At 50.7% G+C, this 12,427-nt stretch overlaps 1 protein-coding gene and 1 long non-coding RNA gene across 2 annotated transcripts in view; both read right to left on the bottom strand.

Annotated features, from left to right (window-relative positions):
• LOC109394895 (uncharacterized) overlaps positions 1 to 2,270 on the bottom strand; it is a 7,891-nt gene extending 5,621 nt beyond the window's left edge. Inside the window, exons 1-2 of the long non-coding RNA XR_002126540.1 lie at positions 2,148 to 2,270; positions 364 to 413 (exon numbers count right to left, since the gene is read on the bottom strand). This is a non-coding gene — a long non-coding RNA (uncharacterized LOC109394895). The remainder of the gene's footprint in view (positions 1 to 363; positions 414 to 2,147) is intronic.
• Positions 2,271 to 4,262: 1,992 nt separating this feature from the next.
• LOC109394866 (uncharacterized) lies at positions 4,263 to 11,620 on the bottom strand. The gene is made up of 7 exons (XM_019665391.1): positions 11,460 to 11,620; positions 11,107 to 11,359; positions 10,737 to 10,857; positions 8,715 to 8,926; positions 7,979 to 8,049; positions 7,573 to 7,677; positions 4,263 to 4,489 (listed from the first exon to the last, which is right to left on the bottom strand). Exons 2-7 carry the CDS (start codon positions 11,326 to 11,328, stop codon positions 4,315 to 4,317), a joined length of 906 nt encoding a protein of 301 aa, XP_019520936.1. The 5' UTR covers positions 11,329 to 11,359; positions 11,460 to 11,620; the 3' UTR covers positions 4,263 to 4,314.
• Positions 11,621 to 12,427: the final 807 nt, after the last annotated feature.

Raw genomic sequence — 12,427 nt, 5'->3', positions numbered from 1 at the left:
CAAAGGACAGTGAGACAAGGTATGCCTGCCTGTATTAACTTGAAAGAGAAAAAAATGTTATTTTCCCCCATGTTAAAAAAAAAAAATCCACCATTAAAATTAAACATTTTCTCTTATGCTCAGTGTATTTCCTCTTTTCTGAATTTTCTTTGTCCTCAGCCCACTTGTCTAACAGTTTCCATATTCTTGTTAATTATTCATTTTTAGAACACAGCTCCTTGGCCCACGTAGGGATGGAACCGGCAACCTTGGTGTTATGAGCCTGCGCTCTAACTACCTGAACTAATCGGCCGCCCCAAAGACATCATTTTTTAATTACACCCCCACACATACTGAGGGGAACAGGAGAATTTTATGCCTTACCTGGTTTCTTGCCACCATAAAAGTGAGTGTATTCAGCACAGGTAATGTACCTGAAAAAGAGAGACAGAATCATACTACTATCCTCTTTATAGACAGGACAGAGTTTCTGGAAGTAATGGATAACTGAATCATTTCAATCATTCAGCAAATGCTTATTAAACACCTACTCTATGTCAGGCACACAATGATAAACACAACAGACATGGGGATACACAAATTGGTAAACAAATACAAACAGTCGTGCTTTGCTCTGAAGGAAATGAACTAAAATTAACAGATGGGTTGGTGATGAGAAGGAGCTAGCCATGTGAAGATGTGGACGAAGAGCTTTCCAGGCAGAGGGACCAAGCAGGCATATCATGCACAAAAATCCTGAGGCACAAAAAGCTGTTGTGTTCCCAAACAAGGGCAAAGTCACTGAAGAAGAGTGTGCATGGGGAACATGTGGCAGTAGATGGAGACACAGGTCACAGTGGTCTGATCACAAGGGGTCTGGCATGCCATGTAAGGACTCTCTGTATTTGTGGGATGGAAAGCTGTCGGAGGGTTTGGAGCAGGGCCTTGACATGATCTACCATCCATCCTCAAAACATCACTCTGACTGCTGAGTGTACGGGGACAAGCAAAAGAGGCAGCAGAAATCCAGTGACTACAAAAGTCCAAGAAGGAGTTGGCGTAGCATAAACTCCACCTATGTGGAAATTGGTGGGCAAGTGAGTGGTCAGTTCCTGGAAGAGCCAGCAGGACTTACTGATGGACTGGAGGAAGAGAGAGCTGAGGGAAAGAGGCACCAAGGCTAACTCCCAGACTTCTGACCTGAGCAAATTGAGTAGCGATGTGACCACTGAGATAGGGAAGATGGGGGAGGGGCAGGCTCAGGCGCTGAAAAATCAAGAGTTTAGGACATATTAAATTTGAGAAGCTTATCAGATCTCCAAGTGGAGATGTGGAATAAGCAGCTGACTACTGCAAGACTGGAGAGATCACCCAGGGTGAATGTAAATGTAGAAGAAACCAAGGGGCTGTTGACCTATGAGTTCTGGGAGAAGGGGAAGAGGATCCAGCAAAGGAGACTGAGAAAAGAGGCCACTGAGGCAGATTGAAAATAAAGAGCAAGTGGTGTTCCAGATACCAAAGAAGGGCTTCAAACGGAGAGGGGCGGTCAACTGCTGTTGACAAGACCAACAAAGTGAGGACTGAGAACTGACCACTAGATTTAGTAACGTAGAAGTTACTGGGAACCTGACAAAGAGTAGTGCTGAGGGGCGAAGAAAGCCTGACTGGAGTGGTTTCAAAAGACAGCAGAAAACAGCAAGTAGATACAGGTCTTTCACGTAGGAAACACGGTGGAAGCTGGAAGGGAATATGGGCATGGTTGGTTTGTTTTAAACTGGAAGATTCTGTAGCATGTGTAGGCTGATCGCCGCGAACCAGCACACAGCGAGAGACTGGAGGTGAAGAGAGAGGGACTAATTCAAGGAGCGGAACTCGCGGGTGGGCAGGGGCGCGGTCCGGGACAAAAAGCTAAGTCCAAGGAACTGCGCCCGCGCGGCGCCGAGGCGGTGGGAGGGCCGCGCTCAGGTGAGGACACCTATGGTATACTAGAGCCGGGATTCCGACAGACCTCAGCGGCTGGGGAAGAGGCGGAGGCGTCCTGGAGGAAACGCCATCAAAGAGGGGCTCTGGAGACCAGCTCTGAGAGAGAAAGGGGGGCGGCGCAGCGTGCGGGGCAGGCGAAGACTGAGACAGAGTGGGGCCCCGCTCCCGGCTGAAGCTCAACTTACATCTTGTCCTTCTGATGCTGTCGCTTCCCCATGGCGGCTGCAGTGGCAGGACCAGTGAGAGCGGAAAAACAGCAGACAACCCTGTACGCTGTATCTCAGCGGAGTTCCATAACTACTTCCGGGTCCCGCCCCGGAAGCGGGCGCTGGGCTTGCCCAGAACTGTGGTCCCGGCGCCAAGCACGTCGGTACGCCTGCGGTCGGCCCCTGACTGAGTTCCCAGTCGGACTCCCGTTTTGACCGGGCTGAGCTGCCTCCACTTTGAAGCCCCGTATTCTCGGGGGGGTCTCTCTCCGGAGCACCTCGCCTACCTCCCCAGCTCCAATCAGTGCCATCCCTATTCAAAACCCGCCCTGGTTTAGGGCCGGCTGAGTGGCTCGTTGGTTAAGAGTTGGCTTCAGACACCAGCTCTGAGCAGCAGGGCCGCCGTTAGGACCCCTCATGAGGGCCAGTGACACTGTGCCCTCTATAGCTAAGATGGTGAACAGCAGCTCCACCTGGAGCTGGGCCACTGGAGTTGCCAGCGACCACTGCAGTGGGCTGCCTTGAGCTACCGTGAGTGGCTGTCCAATGGGCGTCGATGGATCTGCCTCACCCGGGAAGAGTGCAATGACAATACCAACACGGGCCAGTGAAGCCATGTCCTCCACAAATAGACCGAAGAACAAAAGGGCAGCAACTTGTCTGTTCCCCTTCCCCGATTCCCCAATGCTGTTCCCTCCCCCAATTCCCCAATAAAATCTTTAGGGGAAAAAAACAAAACAAAACAAACAGCACTGGTTTGACTTGGGTTCTCAGGTCTTTTAAATAAAAATCAGCCTGGAGTCTTAAGTCCCACCAGCCTCCGCCCCATCACTGTACCCTTTGGTGGCAGAGGCCTCCACATTTGCTGTCTACACACTCACCTCCCAGTTCTCTCCACCTATTCCATCCCTACAGCTTCCAAGGCCCTCTCTTGGTGGCCCAGGGGCAGGTGGCCATCAAGCCTAAAGGTCAAAAGCCCTCCCTGATCCCTTCTGTCTCTCTTTAGAGGACCCTTACCTCAACCAGATCACTATGTTTGTGTGCCCCAGCCTAAGCCTTGGACCCCTGGCTACACACAAGCACTGGTTGATCTTCCCCAGGCTAGTGGCTTTAAATACCCCTTGACTCCCAACACCGAAATACCAGCGCTCCAGATTCCTGACCTCTACTCGGGAACCCACTGATCTCAACTTTAACATGTTTCATCAAAGCAGAATTCTCCATTCCCCCACTCCTACAATGGTACTACTATCCACCTAGTGAGCCAAAGCCAGTTGTCCTTGCCTTTCTCATCTCATAGCTGACTCCTCCTTTCTAGGTTTCAACATAAATTACACCTCCTCAGAGAGATCTTCTCTGACCACCCACCCCATACATCTCCATCTCAGTTCCTATAGGGCTTATCACAATTTGTAGTCTGTATTAATTTGACCTATGTACTGGTTTACCCCCCCACACACACACACACACCCCACACACACACACATGCACACACACAGGAGGATGGATATAGTCAGCTCCTTGAGGGCAGAAACCCTAACTGCTTGGTTTATTATCTCCAGTCCCAAGCAAGGAATGGAGCATACACAAAGGCTCAATGAATATCTGCTAATGTCCAACAGTTATCAAGCATTTTGTGAGGACTCACATCTCACATCAGGTTTGATTCTAAGGTCAGAGTGTGAGGCAATAATGAGTTATTGTCTTTGGAATTCCTTAGGGATATGCCAAGTTGGAAACTGACACATCAGTTAATTTTCTTCCAGGGAGGGAACAGATCACTGATTCTAAACCTGCACCCAGATAAGGCTTGTGATTAGGGGCCAGGCATAGGAAAAAATGGTACACTTGCATCTCAGTAGGGTAGAGGAGCCACAGAGGCACTGCAGGGAAGGGTAGCACTCTCTCCTCACTCATTTCTTTTTCAAAGTGCACATGGCAGAATTCCCATGTTAGAGGGCAAGCAAGTAGCGCTGACCTGACCACCTACTCTATGCAGGCTTGGGCCTCAGGATGGCACTACCCTAACAACCTCTTCGGGCTTGAGGGAGCCCATTGGATTGCACAGCCCTTAGGGAATCCAGGACAAGGAAGCCACCTCCATGGGAACTTTATTCATTCCTCTGCATGGTCTGTAGGGAAGAAGTTATGGGTCCTTTTTGTGGGGCACAGACTCTGCGCTGCCAGGGTCATTCTCTGAGTCATCTTTAGGTCTGGGCACAGGCTGGAACTTGAGCAGGACAGGCGGAGTGAAGTTGGAGGCCTTCACAGGAGGGGATGGTGTCTTCTCGGTGTTGAGGGAGTCACTACAGGCCGAGGTCCTGTGCAGGAGACAGCCAAGATATGTCCATTAGGTAGGACATCAGCACACAGGTCCATAAGAGGTACACATGACACACCCCCAGGTTGTGGGATGGTTCCCAACACATTTCTACTTCCAGAAATCTCTCCTATGGATGTTTGTTCAAGGCTGCTCATTGCAGCAATGTTGTGATTATGAAAATCTGGAAACAATCAAAATGCCCATCAGGAATCAAGGTACAGCCATGCAGTGGACTATTCCACAGCTGTTTAAGGAATGATGTAGCTCTGTTTATCCCAATAAGACTCCCCAGTGACACAGCTATGGAAAAAAGCAAGTTGCTGAAAAGTACATGCAATATGATCCTGCTTTGGTTAAGAAATTAACATGTGTGGGCCGACCGAGCATCGCGTTGGTTAAGAGTTGGCTTGGGATGCCAGCTCTGAGCATCAGGACCCCGGTTTGGATCCCACATTAGGGCCAGTGACACTGCGCCCTCTACAGATAAGATGGTGAACAGCACCTCGACCTAGGGCTGGGCTGCTGGGAGTCGCCAGCGATGGCGTAGGCTGCAGTGGGGCTGCAGTGGGCTCCCGTAAGCTACTGAGCGGCCAGCAGCCGGCGTGAGCTGCCAAGAGCCACCATGAGCGGCCGTCCAGGGGCCGGTGACCGATCTGCCTCAGCCAGGAAGAGCACAATGATAATACCAACATGGGCCAGTGAAGCGACGTCCTCCACAACTAGACTAAAGAACAAAAGGACAGCAACTTGTTTGTTCCCCTCCCCCAATTCCCCAATAAAATCTTTAAAGAAATTAACACATGTGTGTGTGTGTGTGTGTGTGTGTGTTGGAAGGGTACACACAAAACTCTTAGTAGCAGGGGACTCATATTTTATGTATGCATTTCTGTCTTATGAACTTTTATTCATGGAATATGTTCTGCTTTTGTAAACTTTTAAAAACCAATTTAAAAATAACCCATTTTGGGGGGCCAGCTGAGTGGTTCAGTTGGTTAAGACTGAGAGCTCTGAGCAACAGGGTCGCTGATTCGATTCCCACATGGGCCAGTGAACTGCACCCAATCTGAGCTGCTACTGAGCTGCCAACAGGTGGCAGGATGGCTCAGCTGGTGAGAGCATGTGCTCCTAACAACAAGGTTGCTGGATAGACTCCTGCATGGGATGGTGGGCTATGCCCACCTGCAACTAAAACTGAATACGGCACCTTGAGCTGAGCTGCCCTGAACTGCCAATGGGTGGCCGGATTGCTCAGTGCTCAACGTGTGCTCTTAGCAACAAGGTTTCGGTCTCCCGCATGAGATGGTGGGCTATGCCCACCAGCCACTAAGACTGAACACGGCACCTTGAGCTGAGTGGCCGCGAGCTGCCCAAGGGCGGCCAGATAGTGACTGGACTTAAAGCTGAGCTACTTGTGCCCGCCACAACTAAGATTGACAACAACTTGGCTGTTCCCCTTCCCCAATTCCCAACACTGTTCCCCTTCCCCAATAAAATCTTAAAAAACCCAAAAAACTTGTATACAAATATTCATAACTATTCATTATAGCCAAAAAATGGAAACAACGCAAGTGTCCATTAACTGAGAATGAATAAAATGTGGTATAGCCATACAGTGGAATATTATTATTATTATTTAAGATTTTATTGGGAAATTGGGGGAGGAAATAGCGTTGGGAAATTGGGGAAGGAGAACAGACAAGTTGCTGTTCTTTTGTTCTTCAGTCTAGTTGTGGAGGACATGGCTTCACTGGCCCATGTTGTTATTATCATTGCGCTCTTCCCAGCTGAGGCAGATTGGTTGACCAGCCATTGGACAGCCGCTAACGGCGGCTTACAGCAGCTCACACTGGCTGCCGGCCACTCACGGTAGCTTATGGTAGCCCACTGCAGCCTATGCGGTCGCGGGCGACTCACTGCAGCCCAGCTCCAGGTCAAGCTGTTGTTCACCATCTTAGCTGTATAGGGCGCAGCGTCACTGGCCCATGCGGGATCCAAACTGGTGGCCCTGCTGCTCAGAACTCGCGCTCCCAAGCCAACTCTTAGCCAACGAGCCACTCGGCTGGCCCGGAATATTATTAACCATAAAAAAATTCAACCCATAGAATGTACACCAAGAGTGAACCCTAATGGAAACTATGGATTTTGAATGATCATGAGGTGTCAGTGGGGGTTCATAGCTTGTAACAAATGTACCTCTCTGTTGGGGGATGTTGATAGTGGGGGATGCTGGGTGTGGGGAGAGGGCAGGATGGCATATGGGAACTCTGTACTTTCACTTCACATTTACTGTGAACCTAAACTGCTCTAAAAACATTTTTAAATGATTCATAGTACAACAAGTGAAAGAAGCCAGATACAAAAGTCCATACATCTTATGATTGCATTTATAAGAAATGCCCAGAATAAGCAAATCTATAGAGATAGAGTATAATTCATGATTGCCAGGGTCTGGAGGGAAAAAGGGAGGAGTGATGGCTAAGGGGTTCCCTTTTGTGGTGATGAAAATGTGCTAAAATTGTGGCGATGGTTTCATAACTCTAAATATACTAAAAAACATTGAATTGTATACTTTAAGTGGGTGAATTATATGGTATGCTTATAATGTCTCAATAAAGCTTTTTTGAAAAAGACACAGCTTTATTGAGATATTATGCAATGAAACTGCCAGTCTAAATCATATTTTGGAATAACACTCAATGATATAGGAAGTACTAAACAACTGTAAGGAAAATAACAGGTGTTGTTTTTTTTTTCTCAAGAAAACCCTTATTCAGTAATTCCCTGCTTTGCAAAACACACATGTATATAAATCATAGGGCTTCCCACAAGTGATGGAACCATTCCCTTTCTGTTGGCCCCTGGGTTGTTTGTTTCAGATTTTCACTATTACAAACCCTAGGGAGAGGGAGCAACTGTCCCAGCAACCCTGATTACATTAAGGTTCTTCCAGGAAGTAGAAGGGACCATCATAAAGAACATTTGTTTAGCCCTCGGCCTCACCACCACAATGCCAGTTAGAGGAGGGGCGGGGGCTGAGCCAGGATGGTGTCTGACCCCGGGGAGGCTCAGAATCATGCTTACCAGGGGAAGCCAGGGCAATGGAGCTTGTGAGCACTGTTTCCGGGCAGGTACGAGAAATGGAAGCCTCCAGGGTTGAGGACCAACGGGGTCACATCAATAATGCGGCTGTAAGACAGGGAAGAGGTGGGGATATCAGCTCTGTGCTCTTCCTACACATGGCTTCCCCAACCTCAGTGGGCATGCCTCTGACATAGGACACCTCTGATATGGGCACACGGACTCCGTTACACAGAGCAGATCTCTGAGCCCGGACTCCTCCCCTGAACAATGAGATTAATCACTCAGGATTGTGGTGAGGATTAACTAAGGGGCGGAGAGAAAATAATAGCTGAGCCTGGCACATGGCATGCTCCCCCAAATGCTCCCTTCTCTCATTTGCCTCAAGCCCAGAATAAATTCCTTTCACCTCCTTGGGTTCAATGACAGGCCAGTCCAGTTTAATTTCACTTCAGAACTTGAAACTTCCAATTTCTCCACCTGCAGGAAACAAAGGTAACCTCAGGACAAGTTTGGGGGCTTCACTGTGAAGAAAATCACCTTATACAAGAACTATATGACTTTCAATAGGCAAATATGTCAGGCTTATCCTCTGTGCCCACCTTGAGCCTCGTGTTGGGGGGCAAGGAGCAGGAACGGGGCTAGGAGCCAACTGAGGATGCCAACCCAGCCTAGGGGATGGCAGGCCGGCTGGAGTGAGTGCAGGATAAGCAGGACTTAGGAGGGGCAGACAGTTACAAGGGGCACTGTAGAGGCACATAGAGGGCAGTGTGGAGAATGACACCCACAGGGAGAGGCAGGGGTGGGGCTGAGACATGGTGGGGGACCTCCACCAGTCCTTTGGCAGCCCCAGAATTCTTCCCGGTGCACTTGGGGCTGTCTTGTTCTGCTGAGGCCAAGCAGGTAGAACTCTGTTCATTCATCACCCTGACTTTTCAATCAGAGTAGCCCTCCTTTTATCTGCTTTATCCATTGCCATTCTACCCAAGACTTTGCCTACAGTCTTAAAAATGGTCCTGCTGCTTAAAAACAAAGTTCTGAGAGCCACTGCTGTGGGGCTAAGAGAGCCATGGGGGTGGTTCTGAGCAGGGGGACAGTGGCTGCCCCTCCCAGGACCACATGGAGGGAGCAATGCACCCACTGACCGACTTGCTGGGTAGCGGAGGAAAGGGGCCAAAGACCCTGGGCATAGTGTAGACAGGGGGTGGTGGAGCCACCTCAGAGGCCATGGTAGTGACAGGTGGTGGCAGTGGTGGAGGTGGCAGCAGTGTTGGCAGGCACGGGGAGGTTGACCGGTCCTGCAAGAGGATGGGTTCTGGTTTCTTCAGTTTTAGCTTCCTTCTCTTCTTCTTGGCATCTGTGACAAAAGGTGCCAGTGAGTGCCTACCTTGCAGCCAGAACAAGGTAGAGTGCAGGTCAAATATGGTGGTGTGGGGTCTTCACACACTCTTTCCAACAAGGAGGGGAGGTAGCCTCACTCCAAAGCACATAATGCCTAGAGCCACTGTTGACAGACATCAACACGCACCATCTCACTGACCCCACAAATGCCACAAAAAAAAGGAAAAGGGTAATTTCGTCTCTATCTTACAAGCGGAGCTGGAAGCTCCAACTGTACAAGGCACAGCAGGATCCACAAGCAGGCTGTCTGACTTTGAGGGCAGAATTTCATGGGAAGTGATAGAGTGTCAATGCCAAGGAGGGCTGGTCTTTGCCTAGGCAGATTGTCTGCTGCCTGCTTTCCCCCACAAGCATCATGGACAGCTCCTAAATCTGCCAGTACTCTCAGGGGGTATCCAGGCCCCAGGCAGTGAGCCCAGCTCCAGGGTCATCCATGCTGTAGGTGTGCAAAGGGACCTTCTGTGAGAAAACCTACATGGAGGAGGTCTCACAGGGGAGGGGTGGGGCTCAGGGGCTGAATCTTTTGAGTGGCAGGATCCTGTTAGGTCTTCCTCCCATATTCAATGAGTCTGGCTATTTCTACTGTTTGAAGTTGAAGACTACCAGCAACGTGGGTGTTAACAAGCTCCTCATACAGCCCATCAGAACAGCTCATCTAGAATGACAATAACCAATGCCAGAGCACTGTTCTGGAGGCTAAGAGCCTGCACCCCAGAGCAACCCAGACCTGAGTTCAAGTCCAGGCTCCATGACTTACTATGACTTTGCACATGTTGGCCAACCTCCCTGGGCCTCTGTTTCCTCTTCTGTAAAACAAGGATAAGTAACATCAATGCTACCTCAGGAAGCCGTGGTAAGAGCTACACGTGGTGTGCATCTTGTCATCAGATGAAACGGTGACATGGAGCACTCACACTCAGCATCATGGAAAGTGAGACCCCCCCCCAGGTGAGCCGGGCCTCCCAATGTGATGCAGAAGAAAGTAGCCCTGCCACTAGCTTAGCCTATCACTGAACACAAACACACCAAAATAACTAAACCCAAATCTAATCAAGGCATTAAAGCCACTGTCTAAGAAATACAGGCAGAGGGGAGACAAAGCAAATACCACCAGTGACCATGAAAATAGATGTAAATCCATAAAGTGGGATACCCTGAAGGATATCACCGTTCTTCAAGTTGATGGCAGGGAGTGAAAAGTGAGGGCATCCCACATCAAAAGGGACTTCAGATGTGTCTATGGATGCTCATTCGCCAGCCTTGTGTGGTCACTAATGTGGCCCCCTTTCATTTCACCTTCACAAGTGCCCCAATGTGGACACAAATTATGGGGTCCCTCTAGTGAAAAGGAACCTAAGAGGCCTCACACCCAAACCAATGTGTGAACCTTGTTGGGTCCTGACATGACAGATCAAGTGTCGACTTTTTGTGGACCATGAGGAATTGTTGTCTATATTAGGTATAACATTGTAATTATGTCAGAAACTTTTTTTTAATTAAGAAGCATTCTAAAATATTCAGGAATACAGTTATGTCTAAGATACCCCTTAAAATGCTCCAAAAAAGAAAAGTGGGGTAGAGAGAGTGAAACAAGCATGGCAAAATGAGGATAATTGCTGAAGCTGGGTAACGGGTGACTCAAGTGTTCACTGCAGTCTCTAGTTTTGTGTTTGTTCATTTTCATAATGAAGACTTTAGGACCAGGGACATGGGGTCCTGAGTCAGGTTTGCTGGGTTACTTGATCCAGGCAGAGGTGGGGCCTCACCCTGGGCGTAGCGGTGCACGCGGTGGATGCTCCTCTTCAGCTGCTCCAGCCGCTGGTGCATCTCCAGGGCGTCCATGCTGTTGCAACAGTTCAGCTCCCCCTGGATTGCACAGAACTTCGCCTGCGACAACAGCGGAAGAAGTAGGGCAGGAGGAAGCTTGACGGATGAGACGCCTGCTGCTGCACTCCCCAAGCTGTACTGCCTTGGGCTTCTGGAAGACCCTACCTCGCAAATCCAGCTAAGCCCGACGGCGCCTCCCCCCACCTCCGATCCCGCTCAGCTCTCGAGGACAGCGGGCGGGGGTGGTGACAGCACCCGCCCTCGTGGTGTCCACCCCACCCCACCCGCAGCCCAGACGGCGGCCCGCACCCAGAGGAAGGAAAGGAGCCCGCGCCGCTCGCACTCGACCTGCTTGCCCTTGCGCACCACCCTCTCCGCCAGTCCCGGGTTGCGATCGAGGCTGTGGAAGAGGCGGCGCAGCGAGCGCTCCGTGTAAGTCGCCGCCTGCTTCTCGAAGTCCTCCTCGGAGATGAGCTGGCAGAAGGTCACACTCTGGGAGAACTCGGGGTCGAACTCGTCCAGGACCTCCATCCGGGAAGGTCTGCGGGCAGGCCCAGGCTGCCTGCTGGCGGAGCGACGTTAGGACGAGCCAACCCCACCTGCCCCTGGTCGGGAGAAAGGGGCGGTTCCCGAAGGCCGGGGCTTGTCGGCGGCGCACTCACCCTGATCCCCCACAGCCGCCGCAGGTTCCCTTGGTGACTGACGCAGAGGCCGGGACCACTCCAGCCAATCCCCTGGAGATCGCGGGCCTGACCAATCCCGTGAGACGGCCGCACGTGATAATGCCCGCGGCTCTGGGCTTGCGCTCTCCGGTCTTCGACCCGGCGACCGCCTATGCGTGGGGCCCGCCCTTGGGCCCCACCTCCAGCCCCATCCTGGATGCGCCCCCTCCTCATAGTCTATAGCCTCCCGGTCCTCCTTCCAGAGCCCTGCTTTTTCCTCCCCCAGACTTCACTCTAGCTGGAATTCCTCTATCCACGGACTTCTCGCCAGCATTAAACCCACCCCTCTCCAGCTTCTGTCTTCTCTCCCTACCTTCATAACCACTTCTTTGCTCTATACTCGCTGTTGCCTCTTCACTGGCATCTCCACCCGCAACTTATGCGTTTCAGAAGTTCCCATTTCCACCATACCGTCTTGGAAATTCCTACCCCAGAGGGACTTAATAACCCCTGACCTGCATTGCATCTCAAGCTCAGACCTCCCTTGAGCTCCAGACCCACATCTAGGGTCCACTGGGGACGTTTCTTGGGCATCTCACGCTGAACACATCCAGATTGGCACACAGCTTCTTTCCCCCTCTCCTACTTTGTCAGTGGCTGACACCACCATCCACCCCAGCAACTAACGAGGTGGGTGCTCCCTGGACTGCTTACTGTCCCCTCCACACTCCAAAATCAGCCCTGAGATCGATCCATGGACTGCACCTAAGAAGTATAATGAGATTTTTCACCTCTCACGGCCAAACCACCAGCCCTCTAGCCTCAGCTCCCCCATCATAGAAGGTGGCACTCACTTCATCCTGCTTTGGAGACAACCAATTAAGATCTGGCCTGTGTATCTGTCTAGTGGGCAGGCATATACACCTGGGTTCAAACATACATTCTGCTTCCTAACCCCATGTGACTTA

This window comes from Hipposideros armiger, unplaced genomic scaffold (genome assembly GCF_001890085.2).
Source record: "Hipposideros armiger isolate ML-2016 unplaced genomic scaffold, ASM189008v1 scaffold_443, whole genome shotgun sequence".
NCBI classification, from domain to species: Eukaryota; Metazoa; Chordata; class Mammalia; order Chiroptera; family Hipposideridae; genus Hipposideros; species Hipposideros armiger.
The sequence above is the reverse complement of the archived record's forward strand: the minus strand, read 5'-3'. Positions and strand labels throughout refer to the sequence as shown.